This window comes from Pipistrellus kuhlii, unplaced genomic scaffold (genome assembly GCF_014108245.1).
Source record: "Pipistrellus kuhlii isolate mPipKuh1 unplaced genomic scaffold, mPipKuh1.p scaffold_m20_p_6, whole genome shotgun sequence".
NCBI lineage: Eukaryota > Metazoa > Chordata > Mammalia > Chiroptera > Vespertilionidae > Pipistrellus > Pipistrellus kuhlii.
This window is the reverse complement of record NW_023425562.1, coordinates 76,373,091-76,400,891: the sequence shown is the minus strand read 5'-3', so window position 1 is coordinate 76,400,891 and position 27,801 is coordinate 76,373,091. Positions and strand designations below refer to the sequence as shown.

General features: G+C 49.7%; 1 protein-coding gene across 2 annotated transcripts in view; it reads left to right on the top strand.

Annotated features, from left to right (window-relative positions):
* The first annotated feature begins 2,166 nt into the window (after nucleotides 1-2,166).
* The window catches only part of ZFP64 (ZFP64 zinc finger protein), a 69,704-nt gene continuing 44,069 nt past the window's right edge, over nucleotides 2,167-27,801 (top strand). Inside the window, exons 1-6 of one of the 2 annotated variants that reach the window (XM_036418466.2) lie at nucleotides 2,167-2,600; nucleotides 5,567-5,806; nucleotides 10,140-10,301; nucleotides 11,700-11,762; nucleotides 16,124-16,375; nucleotides 22,639-24,601. In XM_036418466.2, the coding sequence (XP_036274359.1) occupies nucleotides 2,555-2,600; nucleotides 5,567-5,806; nucleotides 10,140-10,301; nucleotides 11,700-11,762; nucleotides 16,124-16,375; nucleotides 22,639-23,945 (2,070 nt within the window). In that variant the 5' untranslated portion in view covers nucleotides 2,167-2,554 and the 3' untranslated portion in view covers nucleotides 23,946-24,601. Of the gene's footprint in view, nucleotides 2,601-5,566; nucleotides 5,807-10,139; nucleotides 10,302-11,699; nucleotides 11,763-16,123; nucleotides 16,376-22,638; nucleotides 24,602-27,801 lie in introns of those variants that run through there. The other variant, XM_036418468.2, reaches the window with a different exon arrangement.

The window sequence follows — 27,801 nt, the reverse complement described above, 5'->3', positions numbered from 1 at the left end:
TCCTTTCAATGTGCACGAATACGTGCCCTGGGCTTCTAGTATACATATAAGCAATGAGAAACAAATATTGTCCTTTGCAGCACACATTTTTAGTCGTGTTCCCTAGGGACAGGTATAAGGAAGGTGGCCTGCCGAAACTGGTTTGGCTCAATGGATAGAGTGTTGGCCTGCGGACTGAAGGGTTCCAGGTTCGATTCCAGTCAAGGGCATGTACATTGGTTGCAGGCACATTCCCAGTAGGGGATGTGCAAGAGGCAGCTGATGGATGTTTCTAACTCTCTATCCCTCTCTCTTCCTCTCTGTAAAAAATCAATAAAATATATTTTTTTAAAAAGGAAGGTGGCCTGGTAGAGTCCCACAGGGCAGGTGCTTTCCATAAGATACAGGAAAGCCTCCCTGGGAAGGGACATTCCGTTTGGCCCTGACTGGCAGAAAGAAGTTAGTCCTGCAAAGACCAGGGCAAAGCAGAGAGAGGGCCTCAGGGGCAGGGAGAGCTGGTGTTTGAACAACAGCTGGGAGGCTGTGGTAGGGGCCTGGGCACAGCAGGAGAGGACTGGCCGGCAGGAAGCTGGGCTGGAGGACAACAGCCAATCCACACCTAGCTCATCCCTGCCTCAGGGCTCTTGCTCTGCTGTCCTCCATCCCCACTCAAGTAGTACCTGCTCAGAGAGGCCTTCCTTGACCATTCCCACAGCCACCAGCACGTCCTTGTCTTATGTCTTCTGAGACCTCATCACTGTCAAGCAAGAACCCTGCTGATGTGATGAGCAGTGCTAGCCACTCGCAAAGCTCTCTTTTTGGATCACCCCTGCACCTCCGAGGTCTAGCACAGCGCCTGGCACACTGCAAAGACTTATAAACAAAGAGTCTCTAGGGCAGTGGTGGGCAAACTCATTAGTCAACAGAGCCAAATATCAACAGTACAAATATTGAAATTTCTTTTGAGAGCCAAGTTTTTTAAACTTAAACTTCTTTTAGAGCCATTTCTTCAAAATAGACTCGCCCAGGCCATGGTACTTTGTGGAAGAGCCACACTCAAGGGGCTAAAGAGCCAAATGTGGCTCCCCAGCCACAGTTTGCCGACCACTGCCCTAGGGGAAGGGGTACATCCTTAAAGGAAGCATAGAGGCAATTCCATTAGTCACAACATTATTTACCCAGTGCCTGTTCTGTGCCAGGCTCTCGGCCAAGTTGTGGCGGACAGATATATCAGTGAAGCAGAGATTTCTAAAAAAGAAAAAAAAAAAATCCCACCTTCAAGGGGACTTATTGAATGTCAGGGGGAAGGGGAAATGTAATACATAAATAAATTATGATCTGTCAGACACATAGATGGATATGGATACACAGACTCCCAGATAGTATAAAGTTAGATATAACGAGTTCTAATAAGAAAGCCAGCCCTAACTAGTTTGGCTCAGTGGATAGAGCGTCAGCCTGCAGACTCAAGGGTCCCAGGGTCGGTTCCAGTCGGGGGGCATGTACCTTGGTTGCAGGCACATCCCCAGTAGGGCGTGTGCAGGAGGCAGCTGATCGATGTTTCTCATCAATGTTTCTAACTCTCTCTCCCTCTCCTTTCCTCTCTGTAAAAAGTCAATTATATATATATATATATATATATATATATATATATATATATATATATATATATATATATTTAAAATAAAGTCTTTTTAAAAAAATGCTAAAGCAGAGGAAGGGAGACAAGGCGGTGGGTGGGGGGAAGAGGGCCGCAGTGTGAGACTGGACAAGCCAGGGATGGTCTCTCTAAGCAGGGACTTTCCCTGGGAATTGAGAAATGCTCGTTCCCAGGCCTCATCCCGGCCCTCCTGAGTCAGAAACTCTGGAGCGGGCCCCGCAGACTGCTCTGACCAGCCCTCTCGGGGGCTGTGCCCGCCCGGAAGGTCCGCAAGCAGGCCTCTGGGGCGGCGGGGGGAGGAGGGGCTGTCAGAGTTCGCCCCCCTTCCCCCGTGTCAGTCTCTCCACGTGATCCCGGCCCCCTATCTCACCGGTTCCCACCGGCGCCCCGTTAGCTGCGCGCTGACCTCAGCCGCGCTGGCTCCCGGGCCCCCCGCAGCGCCCACCCAGCACCGCAGCCCGAGGCGGCCTCTCCGCCACCCGGCCCCCCATCCCGGGGGTGCGCGGCCGCCACCTCGGGGCCCCGGCGCCCAGGGCGGCAGGTGCAGAGGCGCCCGGGCCGGGGAGGCCAGACGCGTCCATCGGCCCGGACCGCAGGGCTGCGGGAATGGGCACAGCCCTCCCGCCCGGGTCCGCCCTCCCCTCCGGGACGCGGGGCGCCGCCTGGGCCCCCGGGGACCCCGCGATCCGGGGCCGGGGGCCGGGGCCGGCGCGCGGCGCCCGGGAGCCGCTTTGCAGCTGGGCCGGCCGAGCGCCCTCTAGGCAGCGGAAGTGGCGCTCGCCGCACATCCGTCCTCCCGCCCCGGAGTGGGGGGAGGAAGGCGGGGGGGGGGGTGGAAAAATAAAGGAAAAGCCCTCCACCATGTAGCCCCGTGCCCCCCGCCCCATCGCCGGCCGGGACCCCCCGTGTGCGGCCATGAACGCGGCCGGCGAGGGCGAGAGCTTCCCGGGCTCCGTGCAGAGTAAGTGCCTCCCGGCGGCGCCGTGCGCGCTCCGGGGCCCGGGCCCGGCCCGTCCGCGCGCAGCCGCCAGGCCCGGGGCCCCGAAATCGGGGTGACGCCGCCGCGCCTGCTCCCGGGGACCGCGGCGGGCGCGCCGGGCGGGGGGCGCCGGGGTGGGTTTGGGGTGCTGGCTCCCCGCGCGGCGCCAGGCGGGGGGCGCCCTCCGGTTCCCAGACCCCTCGGAAGGGGACGGTAGGGGAGGGCATGCCGTCCAGACAATCGCCACCCCCTTGGGGCATTCCCCGGACCGTGCTCCCCTCCATTCCTCCTCCTCCTCCCCCCCCCCGGTGGAGTTTGGGAGATTCGGGGTAACCGCTGCGACGCCGGTGGTTAAACTTCTGCCTCCGGGGCCCCAGACCCTGGGAAGTGTGGGGGTCGGAGGGTCCCACGAGGTCTGGCCGGCGGGGCTTGCCGCCGCCTTATGGCAAAGCCTGGTCCCCATCAGAGGCGGGGATTTGAATGCGGAATGGAGCCGTCGTGGCTCCTCGGAGTTTGGGGTTCATGTTTATTTTCCTTGTGAGACAGGCGGTCCCTGGTCCCGCCCGGAGCATTGTCTCCCCAAGTGCGGTCCGGGGACCACGCGCCGGCCACCTGGGAGCGCGGCGCTTGTTTTAAAAAACTGAAGCTCTCGGGGCCCCACCCGTCTGGTCCGTGCTGGGCTGCCAGGGGGATAATGGGGGGTTTGAGGGGAGAGACCGCCCTTTCCCTGGGAGATTCGGGAGCATATGCAAAGTTTGAGAACGCCTGGCACAGGGGTTTGCAGACACCTGGCACTTATCGATAGTAAGCGCTTAGCCTGTTAGCTGTTCCCGTTAACAGTTTGGGAGACTTTGGGTTTGTAATTTGCATAATTTGTGAAAAGCACGGATTTTCCTCGACTCCAACGCCCCTTCACCCCACCTTCTTTACGACTCCTCTGGGAGTGGGACCCAGGTGTGTCCAGGGTGAACTCCCAGCCCACCTCCCCCAGGTCATTCTGATGCTGAAACAGATTTGGGGAACTTTGCAAAGAGAAATACATTCTTTTTGTTGGTGGTGAGCATGAGCCGTGCTCAGAGTTGTTTTATTATTATTATTATTATTATTATTATTATTATTATTATTTGACCTCAGTCCATTCTCACTGCAAAGGCAGGTGTGGCTTCTCCAGATTTTCAGTGGGTGCCTGAGATAACCCAGCCGGGAGGCATGCGGGGGCTGGGGACCCCTGCGCTGGCCTTTCACAAGCACCATCTCATTGAGGCCTGGGAACCAGGCTGTGAAGCAGAAACTTCTCCCCCTCCATCCTGGGCGTCAGCCCTGCTCCATCGGAATGGCCCTGAAGCAGGTCCCTTCATTTCTTGGTCCCTTGTTTCCAGTTAGTTCTCCCACCCCCGCCCCCAGCACCTCAGCAGTAGTGCGGAGGTTTTGAAGGAAAGCCTTCCTTCCTCCCATCCATTGGCTTCAAAGTACTTAAGTGCAAGATGGCTGGTAAAGCATGGCCACGCCCAGCCTCAGCACGCTCCTCAGCCCGCCAACCACATCGCCTTTCCACACTAAGATTTCTTGTCTTCCTTAGATCTGGGGAAAATTGAACATAATGTATTGTCTTGGAATTTTTTCAGAAAGTTGATACATGGATGCCAGCCATATATGTGCAAAATAGGTCTCATATAATTTAGGCATGGGAAAAGTTAGAAATAATATAAAGACCTAGTAGTAATTACTGAAATTTATGAAGTGTGGGTAACATGAAATAATCTGAATGTATTATTACATAATTGTTTTTACAGATACATCGCACAATGCTTATGCGGTCTTATGTGGGGGAAAGGTTAATTTTACAATACATTATGATCTTAAACAATGTTTAATTGAAGGTGAATGGAAAAAATCTTTTGTAATGTTCGTGGAACACATGCTGCTTCTCTTCTAAATCTTCTGTTATAAACATGAGTTTCCTTATGAGAAGACAAGTTTTTTAAAATAGAAATTAAGGATCTCATGTTAGACTTATTAACTAGTGGTGTTTCTTTATTCAATGAGCATTTACATAGACAGTGTCAGTTAGGGATGAATTTTGGCCATAAGTAACAGAACTGGTCTGCACTAGCCTAAGGAGAAGCCTGGAATTGGTGGTTCAGGAGATCAGTGAAGTAAGTACAGCATCTGCAGGCACCTTAGTATTTTCCTGAGTTACAGTATGGCTGCACACGCCCTGTTATCACACCTGCAGTCCAGGCAGATAGACAGGATTTAGAAATGTGGAGGGTATACACACACACACACACACACACACATATATATAATATATATTATATATACACATATATAACAATATATATATCGATTTCAGAGAGGGAGAGGGAAAGAGATGGAAACATCAATGATGAAAGAGAGCCATCGATCAGCTGCCTCCTGCACAGCCCCCTAATGGGGATCAAGCCTGCACCCCAAGCATGTGTGCTCAACCAGAATCCAACCTGGGACCCTTAGTCCGCAGGCCTCTATCCACTGATCCATCCAAACCAGCTAGGGCAAGGGATTAGTTTTCATGACTGGGAAGTACAACCATCCTTTTTCTTGATTATCTTTTTTTAATCCTTGTGGGGGAAAGAGGTACGCCCATTCTTTAGCTGGGCTGGTAGATGGCTGCTGGTTTTTCCAAGTGCAGGCAGACATGCACATAAAGAACGTTCTCCTGTGAAATGCCACGAGCGCCCCTAAGGACAGAAACGTGTTATAAGCCATCACTTGGGTCTGGGTACCTTCCTGCTAGGCCAGAATCGGAAGTCTGTTTGTAAGGAAGAAGAGGGAAGTAGAATGGACAGTGAGCCGGCAACTAGCCATGCCAGCCACCGTGCCCCACTTTCCTACCTGGATTTGGTTTGCACTGTAATGTCAAACTGTCTGGGGTTAATCTGCTCCTTTCCCTTTGTCCCATGGAGTTCCTGGGGGCACGGCGGTGCTGGTGGAGCTGACCCCCGACATCCACATCTGCGGCATCTGCAAGCAGCAGTTCAACAACTTGGACGCCTTCGTAGCGCACAAGCAGAGCGGCTGCCAGCTGACCGGCACGGCCGGGGCGGCGCCCAGCACCGTCCAGTTCGTGTCCGAGGAGACGGTGCCCGCCACCCAGACGCAGACCACCACCCGGACCATCACCTCGGAGACCCAGACCATCACAGGTATGGCGGGGCGGGGAGCCGGTCGGAGCAGGCCATGTCCCAGACCCGCCCTGGAACTTGTGAAAAGTCCAGTTCCCCAGGGCCCACCCGCTGGGGCTGCTGGTTCATTACTTTTAACAAGCTCAGCTGGGAAGCCAGCCGCCCAGCAGGGAGTCCAGTTGTAAATGTTCGTATTTGTAAATGCTGTCACATGTTAAACAAAACAGAATTAAAACAAGTTTCTAAAGCAAAAACCTAATACTAAGAGGAAGAATGCCTGCAGGAAATGCACTGCAGTTAAAAAACAAAAGATAGTTATTTTGGCTGATGGGAATATGGATATGGTCTTTGCATTTGCATTGTTTATATTAAGGGATAAAAAAGGGAGGATTTATGGTTTGTTTGTTTGTTTGTTTTTAACCCTGTAAGCAGGCATTGCTGCCTCCCTCTCTGGCTACCACCAGGAACTCAGAAAAGGTCACCCCAGTTCTGGGTGGTACCGTTCACGCCACCAAAAATAAATTGTAGATGGATCCCAAATTTAACTGTATAATGACACCATGAAAGTCCTAGAGTAATTACTATACACACAGACACACACACGTGTACACACACATACACACACACACACACACACACACACATATACCTACACTTATTAGTACACCTATATAATCTGTCTTAAGGGGTCAGGCAGAAAACTTTTAAAATATGAAGTAACCCATTTATGAGTTAGCGCTGACATTGTGGGTTCCTGTGTATTCCTTAGCTAAAGGCATTCACATTTTTAAATAAATAAATAAAAATACTGTGCCTACCAAAGAAGACAGGTCTTGGACACTCCCCCCTCTCACCCCTAAAGGAAAAGAAGTGTGTAAGTAGTTGCAGATTAACTTGAAATTTTTCCAAAGTAAAAGCAGTGTATGGAAAAGTTTAAAGACAACTGGAGAAGATAACTGCAGCATATATGACTAAGGCCTAATGTTCATCCTATCTAATAAAAGGGTAATAAGCAAATTTACTGTCACTCCGTCACAAAAATGGCGGTGTCCATAGCCACAAGATGGTGGCACCCAGTCCTCTCAGCCCTGCCAGAGTTCCCCCACTCCCCAGGGATGGCCACTGAGAGTGGGCAGCATGAGCAGCCTGGCAGAAGGCTTGCTTCATCGCCATGGCGACGAGGCAAGTGTTCTGCGCCCAGCCGCGGATGGGTCTCTGGGCAGCAGACACAGAGCAGCCAGGCCCCGCAAAGAGCTACTGACGCATGGATTCATGTGCAGGGCAACTAGTCCTATATAAAGAGCTCCTAAAAGTCAATGAGGTGGAGAAAAAGAACCAAGTAGAAAAGTCAGCAAAGGGCAGTAGGCGATAGACAAGAGGCACTAGCATGGAAGTATGCCTGTTGCTCAGCAGGGAAAGACATGCATGTGGACAAGGCTTGGGGGGAGAGCTGCTCTCCATTCTCGGGAGGTAAATTCACATAACCTGAGTGGGTTTGTGATATCTTTTGAATTTTTAATGTTAGATTTAAGATTTTTCACATTTCAAAATGTACATAAGACACATTTACCCAATAAGTCCACTCCCAGGTATTTACTCTATAAAACTTTCGAGCATAAACTATAAAGAGAGTGGAACTTTTATATGTCTACAACAAGAGGGAATTAGATAAATCAATGTCAGAGATTCAGACAGTGGAATAAAACTTGGCCTTGAAAAGGGAAGCTAGATCTATATGCAGACATAGAAAAATCTCCAAGTGTAAAACTCATACAGATGTGTGTGTGTGTGTGTGTGTGTATGTATGTATGTGTGTGTGTGTGTGTATATATATATATATATATATATATATATATATATATCATTATATTCAAGGGAAGCTTCTAGAACAGGAATGAGGCAGGTCATTCTAGTGAGAGAACCGTGAACTGTGCACAGGAGGGAATGGGGAGGACTGGGGAAGCGGAGAAAGCTGCTGTTTGGATGCAATCAGATACTTTGAGTTTTCAGAGGAGCCAACCAAATGTTTTTCCCAAACGTTACAATGTTGGTGGCCAAACAAAATACATCTGTGAGCCTGGCTGAGCCACAGGCTTTTTTTTTTTTGCATAGTCTCATGTTTACCAAATAGTTCATATGGAGCTGAGGCGTGGCGAACACCACCACTTGCTCTTCATCAAATATATATTGTTGTGATGTTTGAATTTTTTTTTGGGGGGGGGGGGAATAATGTTTCTGCTGAGTTTTTAAAACATTGAAATAGAATTAACCGAGCATCTCACAAACCTTAATAATAATACCTCAAGGTCTTCCCACTTTCTCCAGAGTTGACCTTAATCATTATTTTAGAGAAAATTTGAAACCTAATATACACCTTAAAGATGGGCCTGGTCCAACCTTCTCATTTCACAGCTAGACCAGTGCAGCTACGGATGTGGAGGGGACGTGGCCAGGGTCCCACCACACATCAGGACAGTCCTGGGACTTAGGCGCCGTGGCCCTTACCCCGGGCACCTTCTCTCTGCAGAATCGATCCCCTGTCCTCAGAGGCAGACGCCCAGGGGCCTCACGCTGTGCCGTGCTGCCGCAGGGCGAGGAGGCGTTGAGGACCACACTTCATTGGTGGCCGTTGACTACATCCTTCTGTGATCTGAGCTTTTGCCTATGAGTTCCCTCTGCCTGAAATACGTCTCCTGTCTTGGTCCGGCGGACGCCAACTCCGCCTAATTGTTCGAGGTTCATGACTGTCTGCACACAGAGCATCGGGCTTATCCTGGAACGCCCCCTCCTCTGTGAACTGCAGCCGCCGTGATGCACACCTTTCTGTTTTCCAGAGGAGCCAGGATTCCTCTGGCCTCAGAGCCGCCGTGCATGTGGTTCCTCTGCCTGGAACTGCCTTAATTCTTAGGCTGATCTCAGAGCTGCACCTGGAGGCATTTCCTCCAAACCCCCCCCACCCCGACCCCCTCTTTGACACCACAGACACACTGTTCTCTCAGACCAGGTCAGGTCCCCATAGCTCAGTGATTATTTGGGCAAGAACCCTAAGGTCTGCCCCATGGCTGAGCCAAAAGCAGCATGAATGAGGTCAGGTCTTCATCCCCAGCGCCAAGAAGGTGCTGGGCGGGAAGGTGCTCCTTCTGAGTTGAGAAGGTGACCTTCATCCGTGAAGCTGACCCCACACCCAATGGCTCCTCCTCCGTCCTCATAGTCAGTCCTTGGCCCGATGACACCCATGTCAGCATTTCCACTGCCCACGTTCCTTCACCCTTGCTGTGCCTCCGCTGTGCGTACCGTCCTGTATGCTCAGGCCAGGCCCGGAGTCCTCTCCGTGCCCAACTCATGGTGGCTCCCCCTGTCGAAGGGAGCGCCGAGCTCCAGAGACAGACTGCTGGACTCGCATCCCAGTCTGCCGCCCCCCCCAGCCCTGGACCGGGCGAGCCCCTTCCACGCTCTGATTAACGTTCCTCATCTGGCCCTCCCGGGTGTGCCCAGTGGTTAGAGCGTTGGCCTGAACACCGAAAGGTCTTGGGTTCGATTCCTGTTCAAAAGCACGTCTCAGTTGCAGGCTGGATCCCCGATCAGGGCTTGTGCAGGAGGCAACCGTTGGGTGTGTCTCTCACATTGATGTTTTTCTCCCCCACTTCTCCTCCCCTCCTCCCTTCACGCTATCTAAAAGCAGTGGGAAATACCCTTGGGTGAGGATTCAAAAAGAGCTCATGCCAAAACCGGTTTGGCTCAGTGGATAGAGCATCGGCCTGCAGACTGAAAGGTCCCGGGTTCGATTCCGGTCAAGGGCATGTACCTTGGTTGCGGGCACATCCCCAGTAGGGGGTGTGCAAGAGGCAGCTGATCGATGATTCTCTCTCATCGATGTTTCTAACTCTCTCTCCCGCTCTCTTCCTCTCTGTAAAAAATCAATAAAATATATAAAAAAAAGAAAGAAAAAAGAAGAAGAAGAAGAAAAAGAAGCCTGGGTTTGGATGGTTTCAGAACTCTGGCTCAGCATCTGGTCTTCTCGCTGTTCCCTGTGCTTACCGAATGGCTGCCACAGGTGCAGGCGTCACACCCTCCCTCCAGCATGTCCAAAGACAGGAAGTGTAACCAGGGCAACAGGAATGAGCATTCCTCCGCTGTCTCTCTTCCCCCACTTGTTTGATTGGCTTTCATCCGGGAGAAGACCTCTTACAGAACCCCCCGCCTGTCTCCTCCTGGGCTCCACCGCTGCATGGGGCCACGTGGACCCGCCTGAGCCGCTGAGGGGCTGGGAAGCAGCCTGCCCCGGGCATGCTCCAGAGAGGCAGGCAGGCGAAAGGGATGGCTGCTGGAAATGAATGACCGCCCTGTCTTTCAGTGTCAGCGCCAGAGTTTGTGTTTGAGCATGGCTACCAGACGTACCTGCCCACGGAGGGCAACGAAAACCAGACCACCACCGTCATCTCTCTGCCCGCCAAGTCACGTGCCAAAAAGCCCTCGGCGCCCCCTGCGCAGAAGAGGCTCAACTGTTGCTACCCAGGTACAGGCCGCCTCGTGTCCTGCGTGTGGAGAGGACAGGACGTTGTGTAGGCTCCGGGGTCCTACATCGTGAGCTCAACCTAGATGTGCTCCAAACTCTTTGGCTGACTAATCAGAGCCCCGTATGGTAAGGTGACCAGACGTCCCACTTTTGGCGGGACAGTCCCGATTTTTAACAATGTTTTAAAATGCCGCGGGACGCGGGACACATTGTTAAAAATTGGGACCGCCCCTTTTTTAAAAAACACCATGGGACGTGGGACACATTGCTAAAAATCAGGACTGTCCCACCAAAAGCGGGACGTCTGGTCACCTTCCCGTATGGGCATCATCCCGCACGCCCTACCTCCGCTCTCCCGGGTCACCATGCTCAGAGGCTCCTGAGTCTTGCACAGCCATGGGACTTTGGAATGGGACATGCGAGAGTTTCAGGTTCCTGTGAATTTTCCCTGCGAGGCGGTAGCTCAGGAAGACATCTAGAAAGGTTCTGTTCTTAGTTAAAGAAACAAAACAAAACAAAACAAAAACCACATTTTTATTTGGGAATAATTTCAGAATTACAGAAAAGTTACAAAAATGGTTCAAGCCCAGCTGGCGTGGCTCGGGATTGAGTGTTGCGATGAGCCAGGAGGTCACAGTTCGATTCCCAGTCCGGGCGCATGCTTGATCCCCAGTGGAGGGCGTGCAGGAGGCAGCCCGTCAGTGCTTCTCTCCCATCACTGATGTTTCTATCTCTCTCTCCCTTCTTCTCTGAAATCCATAAAAACATATATTTTTTAAATAATAAATTATTCAAAAAATTTTCTATATTTAGATTTTTAAAATGTTAACATATTACATGTAATTTGTCATTTTTCTTATATACACAGCACTGTCCCTTTGTCCCTCAATGCCTCGATATGTATTTCCTAAGAACAAGGAAACTCCTATAACCACAGTACAATCATCAAAGTCAGGAAATTCCCATTTATACACACGATTGTCAAGTTACTGACCTTATTCAGATTTTACCAGTTGTCTCTGTGTCAAAAGAAAAACATCTTTTCCCCCCGGTCTCGGATCCAGCTCAGGATCACACATTGTATTTGGTTTTCGTCCTGCGCTTTTCTTTTGTGACCTTGACATTTTTGCAAACTGCAGGCCAGTGATTGGGTACGGTGTCCCTCCGTTGGGTCTGTCTGAGGTGTCCTCCCGATTAGATGTAGGCTCTGCAGAGCAGTCAGGAAGTGCAGGAGTGGTGTCCTGACCTTGGTTCATCACCTCGGGGACACGGGACCCCGGTGTGTCCTGTCTCTGGCGGGTTATTGAACTCTCGTCACCTGGTTGAGGACGTTCCTGCCAAGTTTGTCCGCTCTAAAGTGATGATGTGTTATAATTAACCACTCCTTGCCTTTTGAAGGTTGCCAGTTCAAGACTGCCTATGGCATGAAGGACATGGAGCGCCACTTAAAAATCCACACAGGTACGTCCCATTTCTTTGGCACCTGCGCCCTGAACACGTGCTCTGTGCTGAGAGCTGGGGGTCCAGACCAGTCAGACACAGGATGTGACATAGAACCTCAGTGCATAGCACACACAAACAAACAAAAACAAGATGCTGTTCCTAAACGTGCTTTTGGCAGAAAATGCCTAAAGCATTAAACCCAGGACTGAAACAGGCCTGAGCGAACTTAACCAGTGGAAATGTGAACGGCTGCAGCCATTGGGAACATCCATTTGCCAAAATGAATTAAAATTTAAATGCACCTATTTTTGTCATTTTTGAGGAGATGATCCTATGAATGTGTCTCTGCGTGCATGTTTGTATGTAGGAGAGAGATGATTAGTGAAGAGAGGAATGAGGGGGAGGAATAGTAACATTTCTTTTATGTATCTTCACATCGTATCATTGGATGCAGTGAGTGTGTTATTTATGCAATTTTGAAGGGGGGATTTCATAAATACTTTTTATAAAAGGAGAGAAAATAATCAGTCTGTGGGGGAAAATGTGATTATTTCTAGTGATTTTAAATTTATTTGATATATTGCTTTTATGTCTCCCCGATTTTCTGCAAGGAAAAGGAGTTGCATTTTTACACTGTTTTTTAACAAAGTATGAGATACCCCTAATTCGATGATACAGGCGTGTATAAATTTAAAAACAAGTGTATGACGTCGAGACACACTGAGAGCTGGCTTAGGGGCCACTCATGCCTGGAGACCACACCTTGGCCTCAGCATTTGGAAGATCTGTTGTTTCTGACATCCCTTGGCCCTGGCCCATGATTGCCTCATTGCACTGGCGTCACCATCGGATCCAGCCCACCTCACAGTGACATGTCACTTGAGTTTATTCTAATGATCAGAATGTTCAGTTTTAGGTTTCAAGCCTTGGTAAGCATTCTCAGTCTAACAAGCAGTGCATTTCTCCACGTGGCTTTCACGTGCTGAAGTTCCATCAGTCACGTGTCACATACTCGCCATTGCGAGAGTACAGTGCTGTAATTATTAATGAGGATTGGGGAAGCATTCTAGAAATATTAGTAAGGCCCTGGCTGGTGTGGCTCAGTTGGTTGAGCATTGTCCCATGCAGCTGATTCGATTCCCAATCAGAGCACACACCTGGGTTGCAGGCTTGAACCCTGGTCAGGGGCGTGCAGGAGGCAGCTGATCGATGTATCTCTCTCACGTTGATATTTTTCTCTCTTTCTATCCTCTCTTGCTAGAAAAATCAATTAAAAGATCTTTTAAAAAGTATATGTATACGTAAGGGCCACCATCTTCGGCCTGTGTCTGAGATCTTCAGAAAGCATCTTTTACATACGGTGAGCCAGGCCTGGTTTCATAGGGTAGTTTCTACATCACTGCAGTATGTCCACCAATACCTTCAAGTGGAGAGGTGACAAGAAGGCGTCCTTACTTTGGTTACTTTCAGAGGCGAGGATGTGGTCAGGAGCAAGAATAGCAGGGCTCGCCCGACCGGCATGGCTCAGCGGTTGAGTATCGACCTCTGAACCGGGAGGTCACGGTTCAGTTCCTGGTCAGGTCACATACCCGGGTTATGGGCTCCATCCCAGTGTGAGGTGTGCAGGAGGCAGTCAATCAATGATTCTCTCACATCATTGATGTTTCTCTCTTTTCCTCTCTCTCTCTCTTTCTCTCTCTCTCTCTCTCTCTCTCTATCTCTCTCTCTCTCATCAGTAAAACTTTATTTGACCCAAAAAAAGAGTAGCGGGGCTCTGTGCCAGCAGAGCTGGCCAGCACCTGCTCAGTGCCGCAGCCACACAGACAGGGACCCCAGGGGCCACCTAACAGCTGACAATAATGAGAAATTATTGTTCCTGGATATTTAAATTTGACTATTAGCATCTTAACAATAAAATTGTCATATCTCATACACTTTTAGGGGTGTTCTTGACTGCCAGATGTTTATTCTACAACGGTAGTGATCAGTTTGGGCCGACATTGGTATGAGCACCCGGTTATTTACGTATTTGATATAAAGTAAAAGTGAAAATCCTAACTCCCATCCCATCTCCTTCTTATCTGGTGTCCATAAGTCACCAGTCTTCATCGTCCAGTAGGTCTCATTCTTAGATTTTGACATTCCGGTACCAAGCCTAAGACACACACACATGCGTGCACACGTGCGCACACACACACAATTTACTTTTCCTATCTCTTACTGAGGTAATATTTATGTATATACGATAGCTTCTCAGCCTTTTGGCAAAGATGTTGTATTATTATCACTGCAGCTTGCTGTTTTTCGTTGACTATTGGACATCTTGCCCTCGGCAGTATGAACGTACCTATCTTACTCTTTCAATGGCCAAGTACGGAATTGGTTCAGTAATTCACAGTACCTCTGCACACGAAATGCTTCAGCCTTCCTTAAAAACCTGTGGGTATTGCCTGGCTGGTGTGGCTCAGTGGTTGAGTGTCAACCTGTTATGAAACAGAAGGTCACAGTTCGATTCGGTACAAGCACCAGTTGTGGGCTCAGTCCTCAGTAGGGGGCATGCAGGAGGCATCCAATCGATGATACTCTCATCATTGATGTTTCTATCTCTCTCTCTCTCCCTTCCTCTCTGAAATAAATAAAAATAAAAATCATGTAGATTTTTTTTTTTTAACAAATAGTATATTCCATTGATTTTTTTTTAACAGAGAGGAAGGGAGAGGGATAGAGAGTTAGAAACATCGGTGAGAGAGAAACATCGATCAGCTGCCTTCTGCACACCCCCTACTGGGGATGTGCCCACAACCGATGTACATGCCCTTGACTGGAATCAAACCAGGGACCCTTCAGTCCGCAGGCCGACGCTCTATCCACTGAGCCAAATCAGTTAGGGCGTCGTGTAGTTATTAACGATGTGAAAAGATGTAGTCACGGGGGAGACAGGGTTGCGTTTGGCTAAGAAAGCAAGACAGTCCTGGATTCTAATCCCACTTGTTGAGAGGATCCAGTAAAACCACTCAGAGGCACGGGGCCTTTCAGAAAGGAAGTGTTTCAATTGATGTCAGCCAAGAGGTCTTTTTGTACCAAAAAAAAAAGTGGAGGTACACACAGACACAAAAGAAACTGGAACAATTTACGTCAAAAAACGTGTGGGTGACCAGTTGACAAGTGTCTCGCGAGTCCAGATGAAACAGGTATAGCAAAGAAACCCCACTCCTGCTCGGACAAGGCTGGGCTTTGTGTCTCTGTCACACGTCTGGCCAGAGGTGACAGGTGGTCCGGGCAGGTGGGCGGGGGTTACCCTCCTTCTGTGCCATCACAGTACGTTATGTCACGGTCCCCACCGCCTGCAGGTGGCTGGCCTAACCTGCCCACACCTGCCGGTTCACCCTGTCTCCTGGTGACCACTGATACGAAGGAGGGGAGAGAGAAAAGGTAGAAAGCACACAGCTTCTTTTTCCAAAAGGAGCCCCTTTTCCTTCTCTGCCATTTCACCGGCGAGGATGTGGTCGCAGAATCACCACTCGCTGCATGTGAGGCCGAGAGACGTGGTCTGCAGCTGGTCAGCCACAAGCCCCTACAACTAGGGGTCTGAGGGTTCGGGCCTGTCTGTGGGGACAAGGGAAATGGAGAGAATGGATACGAGGGACAGTGGACACTCTATTTTACTGAGCTGTAATTCAAAACTTTAGGTTGCATTCTATTCTTTTTTTTAATATAGATGTATTTATTGATTTTTAGAGAGGGATAGAGAGACAGAAACATAAGTGAGAGAGGAACATCATTGATCTGATGCCTCTTGCATGCCCCTTACCGGGGATTGAGCCTGTAATCCTGGAATCAACGGGTAACCTGGTGCCTGGGTCCATGCTCAACCGCTGAGCCACACTGGCTGGGTTGCATTCTATTCTTAGTACGTAAGAAATTCATATTCAACATAGGAAAAATCAGAAAATACCAGTAATAGCAGATTCATCTTCAAAAGAGAGGCACCCCGCCCCTCCTCCAAGATGTTAGCTCTTTGCCAACCACCCATCCATCCTTGTGGTCAGCAAACTGCGGCTCGCGAGCCACAGGCGGCTCTTTGGCCCCTTGAGTGTGGCTCTTCCACAAAATACCACAGCCTGGGCGAGTCTATTTTAAAGAAGTGGCCTTAGAAGAAGTTTACGTTGGAAAAATTCGGCTCTCAAAGGAAATTTCAATCGTCGTACTGCTGATATTTGGTTCTGTTGACTAATGAGTTTGCCGACCACTGGCCCATCCCCCTCGGGGGAGGGGTTTCTGAATAGACTTTGGGGATCAGGTATCACTCCCGTCACAAGGCAGTGGGAGGTGAGCCTCCTTCTTTACGCCGTCTCCTGACGCCCTCTGTGTGTTTGAAGGAGACAAGCCCCACAAGTGCGAGGTCTGCAGCAAGTGCTTCAGCCGGAAGGACAAGCTGAAGACCCACATGCGGTGCCACACGGGCGTGAAGCCCTACAAGTGCAAGACGTGCGACTACGCCGCCGCCGACAGCAGCAGCCTCAACAAGCACCTGCGGATCCACTCGGACGAGCGGCCCTTCAAGTGCCAGATCTGCCCCTACGCCAGCCGCAACTCCAGCCAGCTCACCGTGCACCTCCGGTCCCACACGGGTGAGTCCCCCGCGGCCCCCGCTCGCTGCCCCTGGCGTGCTCCGGCCTCCGTCACAGGCGCAGCATGCGGCCATGAACTGGGGCCGTGTGATGATCCCCTTGTATGCAGTTTTGCTTTCCGTCTGCCCAGAAGTGCCTTCCTGGGTAAAATAGGAGAAACCTCCCATTTAGAACTCTCTGTATATAGCTTTAGGTCACTTTATAACATACTAGTATTTAATTGAGGAACTATGCTAAACGAAATATAGAGATACAAGTGGTGCGTTTTTTTAGTACATTTCTGCATAATGGTTGTTGAGTCACTTCCCTCCGCCTTAAAGCATACTCTGACTGGTTCAGCGTGGGACAGCTTGATGGAAAATCTCAGCAGAGTAGGTACCTTAACAGATTGCGTGTGTTTTCCCTTTGGCAAGTGTATCCGATAGCGATTGGTACAGGGATGCTGTGTAACAACCAGCAGGAAACCCCAGGGGCATATCATGCTACGTATTCATTGCTCACACGCCTCAGGTCAGCACGGGCGGGGCTAGACCACTGTGCTGATGTGGGCCGGGCCCCGTCACCTGTGTGGGGGGCGTCCATTGCCCTTGGCTGGGGATCTGTTAGCTGTGGGCTACCTGGCGGTCCGTCGCCTGGACTGGGGCAGGTAGGCGGGGGAGTTAAGCTCTGCTCGTCATGCATCTCCTCCTCCCTCTGGAACCAGTGGGCTACCCAGGCTTGTCCTTCTCATCGCAGTGGCAGTAATACAGGCAGCTGTGTCTCAGTGTGTAACCCCATCTCAAACCTGTACTTGTATCCCGTTGGCTAAAGAAAATGCTGTTTTGGGCCTGGTGTTAAGGGTTGGGGGTCCATGGCCAAGGCCGGAGAGATGCGGGAGGGATACAGAATGGAAGCCACCCCGCCGGCACTCCCCGCTCTCTGACCTGCACATGCACTGCCACCCGCCCATGTCCGCATCTCGCGATCTCCGTCAGGTGTGGATACGTGTCCTCTCGCCTGGAGACCCTGGCGGTAAAAACACAAGTCCGTCCCCCCTCCCGGGGCCCAGAGCCGGGACGGCGGCAGTCGCCTTGCTGTGGGAGTGGGTAAGGACTGAAGCCTGTGGCAGCCACTGGTCCACACGTTTCTGACGTCCCTCCGACCGGGGTCCCCGGCGCCCCCTCCACCCCCCACCCCACCCCCGGCTCTGTGGACAGGGTGTGGTTCGTGATTAGCTTTGGCTCAGCTCCCTGGTTTCTAGGTGGTTCCGTGGCCCATCCTTCCCTTCCCCTTCCTTGGCTACTTCTGGAAAGGAGTGAGAACGGGCCTTTGGGAGAGGGTCTCAGCCTGCGTCTCCGCTGCCGGACGCCGGGCACCTCTTTCGGGTGCTGGTGCAGCTGGGCACGGCCTCGCCGGCAAAGCAGCCTAACGCGTTGGAGCCCCGGTGTGTGTGTGCCGGCAGCCGCACCGCAGGCCTCCCGAGGCTGCCGTCCTCGGAACCCAGCGCAGGCACTTTGGCACATAACCTCCTGTGGGCCGAATCTTTGAGACCGTAGGACTCCTTGTCCAGCTGAGAGAATCTACGTGGCACCAGCTTCACTCTTTTAGAGGTTTTAACGGAGAACCTACATCCACATCCTTCGTTTCTCAGTCAGTCTTTTCTCCCCCACTCCTCTCCTTCCCCCACTCCCCAATCCTCGCCGGCTGGAGATCAACTCCCTGGATAGGATCTTTGTCCACAGTTTGTTTTCTTTGAAAACCTTCTGCTGGCTGGAGATGAGAATCTTTTTGTGTTGTGTGTGTGTGTGTGTGTGTGTATATGTATGTGTATATATATATATATATATATATATATATATATATATATATATATATATATATATATAAATTTGAGAGAGAAAGAGAAGCATCAATGATGAGAGAGAATCGTTGATCGGCTGCCTCCTGCATACCCTTCCCTGGGGATCCAGCCCACAACCTGGGCATGTTTCCTCACCGGGAATCGAACTGTGACCTTCTGGTTCACAGGTCGGTGCCCAGCCACTGAGCCACACCGGCCAGGCACGATGAGCATCTTTGATTTCTATATTCTCTCTCGAAGTCCCATATAGAAAATGGCCAGGGGTTTGTGTGTGTGTTTGTCTCTTTCTGTGATAGCTCGTCATGTGCAGCTGGTGAGACACTTCCGGTGTTCTGCCTCAAATTGACCTCTTCGATCAGGCCCCCAGTTCAGTAGGTGTGTAGTCTGCCTTTTCAGTTCCTGCAGGGGGCAGTGTTACCGAAGGTTTGCCACTCCATGGTGTCCCGGCGGCCTCCTCCTGCCAACCGATCCGAAAGCCAGTGCTCCGTAACTTAGCTTTGTGTTGTGGCAATGCTCCACTTCTCCATCCTGGTCTCTGTATCCGTTATCTGGTATCACAGCACTGCAGTGTGACAGCCCGACCCTCAGTGGATACAGCGTGCCTTTTCCGTTCCCACGTTGGGATCAGCTCTGCTGATCTTGGCCAGGCTCACTTCCAAATGTGAGGCTCAGCTGGCCGTGGCCTGGCTGTGCCCTGGCCTTTACCGTGGTACCCCAGCTCTGCTCCACACATCTGTCATCGTCGTCGTCGTCCTCCTCCTCCTCCTCCTCCTCCTCCTCCTCCTCCTCTTCCTCCTCTCGCCCCCCCCCCCCGCCCCCCAGTGGGCCAGGCCAGGCTTGACCTCACGGCGATGGATGGCAGACTTGCAAGCGAGCAAATCCCAACGCACAAGCCCATTTCAAGCCATTACTATGTCAGGCCTATGTAGCGTATCATCAGCTGAATCTGAGGACATGATGGGTCCTGTTGTCTGAGGTCATGGCACGTCATCCTGCCCTGGTCAGGAGAGCATGCATGAGGACATACGTGACCGAGGCCATGGCTACAGGGAGAAGTGGTAGGTGGGAGTTTGGGGGACATTTTTGTGGCCAATAGCACGTTAAGACATTGACATAACTAATGCCAACCGATCTTCAGAAATCTCCCCAACCTAAGGTAGAGGAGCTGAAGGACTCACTTATGGAAACGGTTCAGAATCATTTTGATGTTCATGGATAACCTTACCATGTAGTGTAGCATCTTTAACTTGGCCCAGAAAAGTGTATTATGTAGAAGTTTGAATGTGTTCCATTTATGCATGGAGTACTCATCCCCCCCCCCTTTTTTTTTAAATATATTTTATTGATTTTTTTACAGAGAGGAAGAGAGAGGGACAGAGAGTCAGAAACATCGATGAGAGAGAAACACCAATCAGCTGCCTCCTGAACACCCCCTACTGGGGATGTGTCCGCAACCAATGTACATGCCCTTGACCGGAATCGAACCTAGGGCCCTTCAGTCCGCAGGCCGACGCTCTATCCACTGAGCCAAACTGGTTTCGGCTCATTTCCCCTTTTTAAGTCTGCGGCACTTACAACATTTTACAAATTGTAAAATTAATAGGATTTTGTCTTACCCTTCCTTCGCTTTGATCAATTACGTTGTCCATCATCTTAGGAGCAACTTAAACTCAAGAAAGATCCGTCCACTTAAACGTGTCTGTCATTTATTCGTCCACCAACACCCGTTAAGTCCCCTCTGCCGGGCACTGAGAATAAGGTAGTGGGCACTCCTCATTTAAGAAGTAAATCTGTGGTTAAAGGGGAATGAAGAAGAAGATGGCAAAGGGATTTAAACCGTTGACTTCCATGTCAAAATTGTTGTTAAGCTCTGTGAGAGTTGGTTACCTGCCTTTCCTGGGTTTCACCTCTGCTGATGCTTTAAAAAAAAAAAAAAAAAGGCCAAAGATTGACCCTAACTTCAGCAGGGATGTAACGGGAAGACCCAGTAAAACATTCTGGAGCAGAGAGTCTTCCTCTGAGTCCACAGACACAGCCACCCTGAGCCATGAATAGAATTTAGGAAGTCCATGAAGTTGGATGGGAAGAGATTTTCATCCTCATCTTCACTAACAAGTACTGAAACGTGATGTGTCCTTCAGTTCCAGCAACTGGCAGCCAGTCTGGTCACAGTGCACGGAACTCGTTGCCAGTAGAAACCACAGGTCCTTCCCTACAAGGGGTTGCAGGAGGATCAGAATTTCCTTAATTCTCTTCTCTATTTCGAAAGGGTTGTAGTCACTGGATCCTACTATTTAATACGTTGGTAAGCGTGTACATTGCCATATCACAGATTTTTTTCTTTTAATTTTTAATAATTACTTCAAAATAATCAGTTCCTTTTGTATTCCTATTCGTTTTTAGCTTATTTTGAATATTTAAGCGTTATTCTGAGAAAGGGCCCCTGGGTTTCACTGAGCTGGGAAAAGGGGGTTGACGGCATGAAAAGGGGGTCAGCATACTTATTCTGTAAAGGGCCAGATAGCAAACATTTTAGGCTTTGTGGGCCACACAGTCTCTGTCACAGTCGCTCACCTCTGCCTTGAAAGTGACCATAAACAACACAAACAAATGGGTGTGGCTGCATACCAATAAAACTTTATTTACAAACACAGGCTGTGAGCCGGATTGGCCATAGCTTACCATCGCAGAATTCAGTGTGCATGATCTTGGTGGTATTTATTTACACATAAAGCATTGTCTAGGTTTGGGCTTCCTGATTTTCTTGAAGCTTGCTATTTCCCCTCCCTGTCGTCTTTTTTTAAATATATTTTTATTGATTTCAGAGAGGAAGGGAGAGATAGAAACATCAGTGATGAGAGAGAATCATTGATTGGCTGCCTCCTGCACGCCTGCTACTGGGGATCAAGCCCGCAACCCGGGCATGTGCCCTTGACTGGAATCAAACCTGGAACCCTCCAGTCTGCAGGCCAACACTCTATCCACTGAGCCAAAACAGCCAGGGCTGTTTTGTTTTGTTTTTTAATTTTTTTTTAATTGATTTCAGAGAGGGAGAGAGATAGAAACATCAATGATGAGAGAGAATCATTGATCAGCTGTCCCCTGCATACCCCGCTCTGGGGATTGAGCCTGCAACCCTGGGTATGTGCCCTTGACCAGAATCAAACTCGGGACCCTTCAGTCCATAGGCTGACGCTCTATCCATTGAGCCAAGCTGGCTAGGGCGCTCCCTGCACCCTAGCCAGTTTGGCTCAGTGGATAGAATGGGTAAGCTATGGCCAAATCCAGCTCACAGCCTGTGTTTGTAAATAAATTGCATGCATTAAGCAGCTCATGGTGATGTGTTAGGCCTTACACCTAAAAGCAGGAGCACAGGCTTTGTCTATTGAGCCTGTGGCCTGAGACAGCGAGCATTGGCTGTAGGTACCGATGGTTAATTACCTGGCATCTCAGCTTACCAGCCTGGAGTCCAGGCCCTGCTCCGGGCTCCCAGGGGCTGTGACCAGCTCTGCGGTCTCTCTAGGCCTCAGGCTCCTCGCGTGAACAATGGTGTGAATGGTAACATTGCTAACACACCTGCCTCCTGGGACTGTCGGAGCCCCCGGGGGCCCCTGATGAGACCATTCCTGTGGAGTGTTCAGCAGCGTGCCTGGCATCCCGGAATCAACCCTGAAGAATGTTAGCTGCTGCCGTTTTGCCTAATTATACAGTCACTGACGTGGGCGGGGCCACCGTGGTGCCTTAGCTGCCCTGGACCTGGCACCCACTGAGCCGATCGCTTCGGAGTATCACGCCGTTCAGATGTTGGCGCGGTTTCGCTTCCCCTGCTCATCTTTCAGCGGATACGAATTTAAAAACAAAGAGTAGGAAGTTAAGCGACTGGATGTTATGACTTCGCCAGCAGAGAACGCCGTTGGCAAAGTGGGATATAAAGTTTGCGCGATAAACACGTCTTTAGTCGTGAAACTCTGCCTGGAGTATAAGCTGGCCATGTGAACCCCGGTAAGAAAGAACATTCTGATGAGTGATCACAAGGAGATGACTGATTCGAAATGTGTCCTCTTACAACATGTTACAATACGTAACTCAGTCACAACCAATGGATCACGCAACACGGTACAGCCCCGAGCCAGGGTGGTCACAGTAACCCTGGGAGCCATAGCGCGATTGTTGTAAAGACTGTGCTGAGGATGCTCACACACCTTATTGGGACAGTTAAAGAGCTCTTTCCAGTCTCCGCTTTTCTCCTGGGTTTTGAGACGGTGGTGGTGGCTTAGTTTGGGGAAAGAAAAGAAGCCCTCCACCCACCCCCCTTTTTCCCCGCCGCCCTGGTGTAGGCGAGTTTCGGGTGTGCGCTTCGGGGGGAGATCTGCGGTGGTTGTTGCCTGCCTGTTCTCACCCGAAACTCACCTTGTGTTGACAGGGGACGCCCCCTTCCAGTGCTGGCTCTGTAGCGCCAAGTTCAAAATCAGCTCGGACTTGAAAAGGCACATGCGCGTGCACTCTGGGGAGAAGCCCTTCAAGTGCGAGTTCTGCAACGTCCGCTGCACCATGAAGGGCAACCTCAAGTCGCACATCCGCATCAAGCACAGCGGCAACAGCTTCCAGTGCCCGCACTGCGACTTCCTGGCGGACAGCAAGGCCTCGCTGCGCAAGCACAGCCGCCTGCACGGGGCCGAGCACCCCGAGCGGTGCGCCGAGTGCGGCTACTCCTGCGCCAGCAAGGCCGGCCTGCGCGTGCACGAGCGCGTGCACCGCGCCGACCGCCCCTTCAAGTGCGGCCACTGCAGCTTCGACACCAAGCAGCCCGGCAACCTGAGCAAGCACGTGAGGAAGTTCCACGCGGACAAGGTCAAGAGCGAGGCCCCGGAGCGGAAGGACGTAGCACCGGGCCGCCAGAGCAGCCGGCAGGTGGCCAAGCTGGACGCCAAGAAGACCTTCCACTGCGACCTCTGCGAGGCCTCCTTCATGCGCGAGGACTCGCTGCGCAGCCACAAGAGGCAGCACAGCGAGCACCGCGAGGGCAAGCGCTCGGACGTGACGGTCCTGCAGTTCCAGATCGACCCCAGCAGCAAGCCACCGGCCGCACCCCTCGCCGTGGGGCACCTCCAGGTGCCCCTCCAGCCCGGCCCCGCGCCCCCGTTCGCCGAGGGGAGGGTCAAAATCATCGTGGGGCATCCTGTGCCCCAGACAAACACCATCGTCCAGGCCGCGGCCACTGCCGCTGCTGTGAACATCGTGCCGTCGGCCCTGGTGGCCCAGAGCCCCGAGGAGCTGCCCGCGAACGGCCAGCGGCTGCAGATCCTGCGCCAGGTCAACCTCATCGCCCCGCCCCAGGCCTCGGGGTGCCCCGGCGAGGTGGGCGCCGTGGCCCAGCCCACCGCCGTGCTGCTGACCACCACGCAGGACCAGGCGGACGGGGCCACCCTGCACCAGACCCTCCTCCCCGCGGCCCCCGGCGGCCCCCAGGAGGGCGCCGGCAGCCAGACGTTCATCACCAGCTCTGGCATCGCCTGCACCACCGACTTCGAGGGCCTGAACGCCCTGATCCAGGAGGGCGCGGCCGAGGTGACCGTGGTGAGCGACGGGGGCCAGAACATCGCCGTGGCCACCACGGCCCCCCCTATATTCTCCTCCTCCCAGCAGGACTTGCCCAAGCAGACCTACTCCATCATTCAGGGAGGGGCCCACGCAGCTCTGCTCTGCCCGGCGGATTCCATTCCAGATTAAAAAACGAAGGAAGGAAGGGAGAGCTTAAAAAAAAGAAAAATAGAAAGGGGGGAGGAATGGATGTGACAAGTCATACATAGAATTCTGCAAGAGGTATACCCTTTATGTTTTTAAACATGATTGTGAAAATGCACCCCCCCCCATAATAAATTGTAATTTTATACTGCCCACTGTAATTTTTAACGCTGTCCTAACTTTGAGGCCTCCTCTTGAACCGCAGTGTTGCAACCGTTGTAGGGTCTTCAGTGTTACCGGGATCATTATGAGTAGAGCTTGGAATTAAATGCATTGAGTAGTGAGTACATTTGCCTCCAACATGGCTTCCCAACTCTAATAAAGGTTTTCTCCATCTCATTAAACTTGTGGAGTGGATAGTGCTTCCCAGCCTCTCGCGTGCCATTCTGAACCTCCCCCAGCATACGTGGCTACCAATCTGTGATACGAAGGACCATTTTCTGCACAATGTTACCTGGGTATTTGACACCCCCCTCCAGAAAAAAAAGTTTAGTTCTAATCACATAAAAAGGGAATGGCTTTCTAATAAATTGATACATGTTTAAAATATACTGAAGGTTAATGATTTAGTAGTCACAGTATGATTTGGGATGGAGGGGACGTGAATGAGTTTATCATTAAAGAGAACTTGAACAAGCAAAGGTGTGTAGCCCTCGCTTCTAAGTATTATAGAAACATCTTACCTCAACAGTCAAATTATCTGTGGTACCTAAAGGGATTTGAATGGAAATGCTTTTTGACCAGTAGGTGGCGCCAGAGAGCAAGCTAGGATTATACCACATACATGAACTAGGGTCCTAATATCTCTGATATCCAGCCTCTCACATGATCTTCAAGTCATAACGGGCTCTTAGTGAGTACTGCATGAACGAAGCATGCCCTCACAGAATGTCAGCAAGGATGGTGAGTTAGAGAGGTTACTCTTGTGAGAAGTATATTTAAAATATAAGAACACTTAACTTTTTTAAATCAGTTTTTACACACTTTTACTTCCCTAATACACATACTTATTAAAGTTCTCATGCACATCAGCTTACTTTTACATAAAAGATATAAAGCAAAGTAAAGAAATAACAAAGTGACAAAGCTAGAACCCTTGAGGGTTGTCCGTTGGAAATAGCTACAGAGTTTGAGGTGGGCTTGTCTTTCTCTGCTCCTTACTTACTTGAACACAATGCTGATAATTCATTGTGCTTTCCTTTCATTTATTTTTTCCATTGTGTTTTCTTGCCAGAATTTCTGTCTTTTCCTATCCGTGATGGTAATAATGATTCATTAACTATTGTTTGATAAGAAATCAAAAAAACGTGCAGCATCCAATGTTAGTATTTTAATAATGCCATTGCTTTAGAAATATTGCTTTAATAATGCCATTGCTTTAGAAATATTGCTTATAGCTCTTTAGGAAGTTCAGCTATTGAATTTCAGCAGGGAAACTTCTATTATCATGAACCTGTTTTTTTACCTCTTTCTTTTTACCCAAAGTACCCCTTTTTTTCAACTTTTAAAAATCCCCCCCCCCCCCCGATTATAAAAGTAATGTGTATTCAAGATAGAAAGCATGGGTCTGGCCTGTGTGGCTCAGTTTGTTGAGCACCATCCCATGTACCAAGTTTCGGGCTCAATCCCCAGTAGGGGGCATGCAGGAAGCAGCTGATCAATGTTTCTCTCTCTCCCTTCCTCTAAAAAAAATCAATAAAATAGATTTTTTTTTTTTAAATATGGAAAGTATGAGAAACATTATCTAGAAAAATTAGTCACTAATCTTACTATTCAGATGTAAACATTGGGACCATTTTGATGGAGTTTCTCCTGATCTTTTTCCCCCTGCTTAGGTCTCTATGTTTTCTACTCCAGTTACAGAGTTGATGTTGAATTGACCATACTATGATATTTCCTTTCTATGTACTATTTATTTTTTTTGTAATTGGTTTTTGTTTTGTTTTTTTCCTTAGAGAGAGAAAGGGAGAGAGAGAAAGAGAGAAAGAGAAACCTCGATGTGATGGCAAGACATGGATTGGCTGCCTCCTGCATGCCCCCTCACCCAGCATCATGCTTAGAGAGAGGAAGGGAAAGAGAGAAACATCGATGTGAGAATCATTGATAGGTTGTCCTCCGAATGTGCCCTGACTGGGTATCGAACTGGCAACCTTTCACGGCACCAGCCAACACCCAACCAACTAAGCCACTCTAACCAGCCCCTAACTTTATTTTTATTTATTTTTTTAATATATTTTATTGATTTTTTACAGAGAGGAAGGGAGAGAGATAGAGAGATAGAAACGTCGATGAGAAACATCGACCAGCTGACTCTTGCACACCCCCTACCAGAGATGTGCCCGCAACCAACGTACATGCCCCTGACCGGAATCGAACCTGGGACCTTTCAGTCCTCAGACCGACGCTCTACCACTGAGCCAAACCGGTTCCCGCCCTAAATTTATTTTTTAAGCAAAAGTGAGACTATGACCAAACCATGCTTTACTCAACCATCTTCTTCTTCGTGACTATTTAGGTTGTTTTTTGTCTTGTTTGTCATTACAATGTCCACAGTAATCATCCTACATAATTCCTCACATTCACTGTACTCTTGGAGTTTCAGTGCATTCCCTTAGTCTGTACCTGTGTAGATCTCAAAACGGTAGTCCCAGCTGGTGTGCACCCAATTATCAACAACCCTGGGTGTTTTCCGGCTTTTGAAGTCTTGTTAATCTGATGAGAGAAATGAGGTGTTTAGTCCTTGTGCGTTTCTCCAGCTGGTGTATTGATCTGTATTTGTTTCTACATAGACTATTTGATCGTTTGCGTTTTTCTCTTATGACCTTTACACCACTACACACTCATTCTTTTTCTTGGGTTGTTGGGAACTCGAGGATTCGACCCCATGTCCATCACATATTGCTGAGTTTTCTCCCTTCCTGTCCTTTGTCTTTTGACTTTCTTGTGGTGGTGTTCCCATATAAAAATGACTATCCTTTTATGCAGTCGGATTCTTCTGCTTAATTTGTGGCTCCTCTCTCTCCTATGAAAGCCTCCCTCCCGAGGCCTTTCTGTGATATTGTTATTGTTTGGCTTTGCTGGCACCTTGCTGCTGCCAGGACGCATCTCTGTAACATCTGATGTAGGAGTTTGGTTGCCCACATATACAGGCCCGTTTGTTAAACAAGCTATTATTCCCAGTGGGACGGAATCTTAATTTCACCTTTAGATGAAGTACCCAAATATATTGTACTTGGATCTGTTTCTGGAATCTATTTTGTCCCATTGATCTTCATGTCTTCTCTGGTTTGCCAGCATCACATAATTTGATTATGTTTGCATTAAAGTAAACCTTAATAGCTTTCAGACTTACGAAGACTGTAGATGATCTTTTCCAAAACTTTCTTAGCAATTCTTAGGTATTCATACTTCTAGATTAACTGTCACTTGTCCAGAAAAAGAACACTCATTGAGGATTTTTATTAGAATTGCATCAATGTGATATATGAACTTAGGAAAAGATAACTTGATTAAAATGTTAAATCTTCCACCCAAAAACTTTTATTCAAATGCTGTTGTAAAAATTAGTCAATGAAATTACATAATTTTCTTTATATACAGCCTAGTCTTATTATATAAGCTTGTATTTTCATATTCTGAATTTTACTATAATTGTAAATAGGTCTTTTATCCAATTTTAAATGATTACTTAGTCAGCCTCAGCCCCAGCCCTAACCCTAGCCCTAGTACCCCTAGCCCCAACCCCAACCCAGTAATTGTTAACCAGGTGAACTGGTTTCAAGTAATCTTGTAACTGATAACCTGGTAACTGGTAATCTGATAACCAGTGACCTGGTAACCA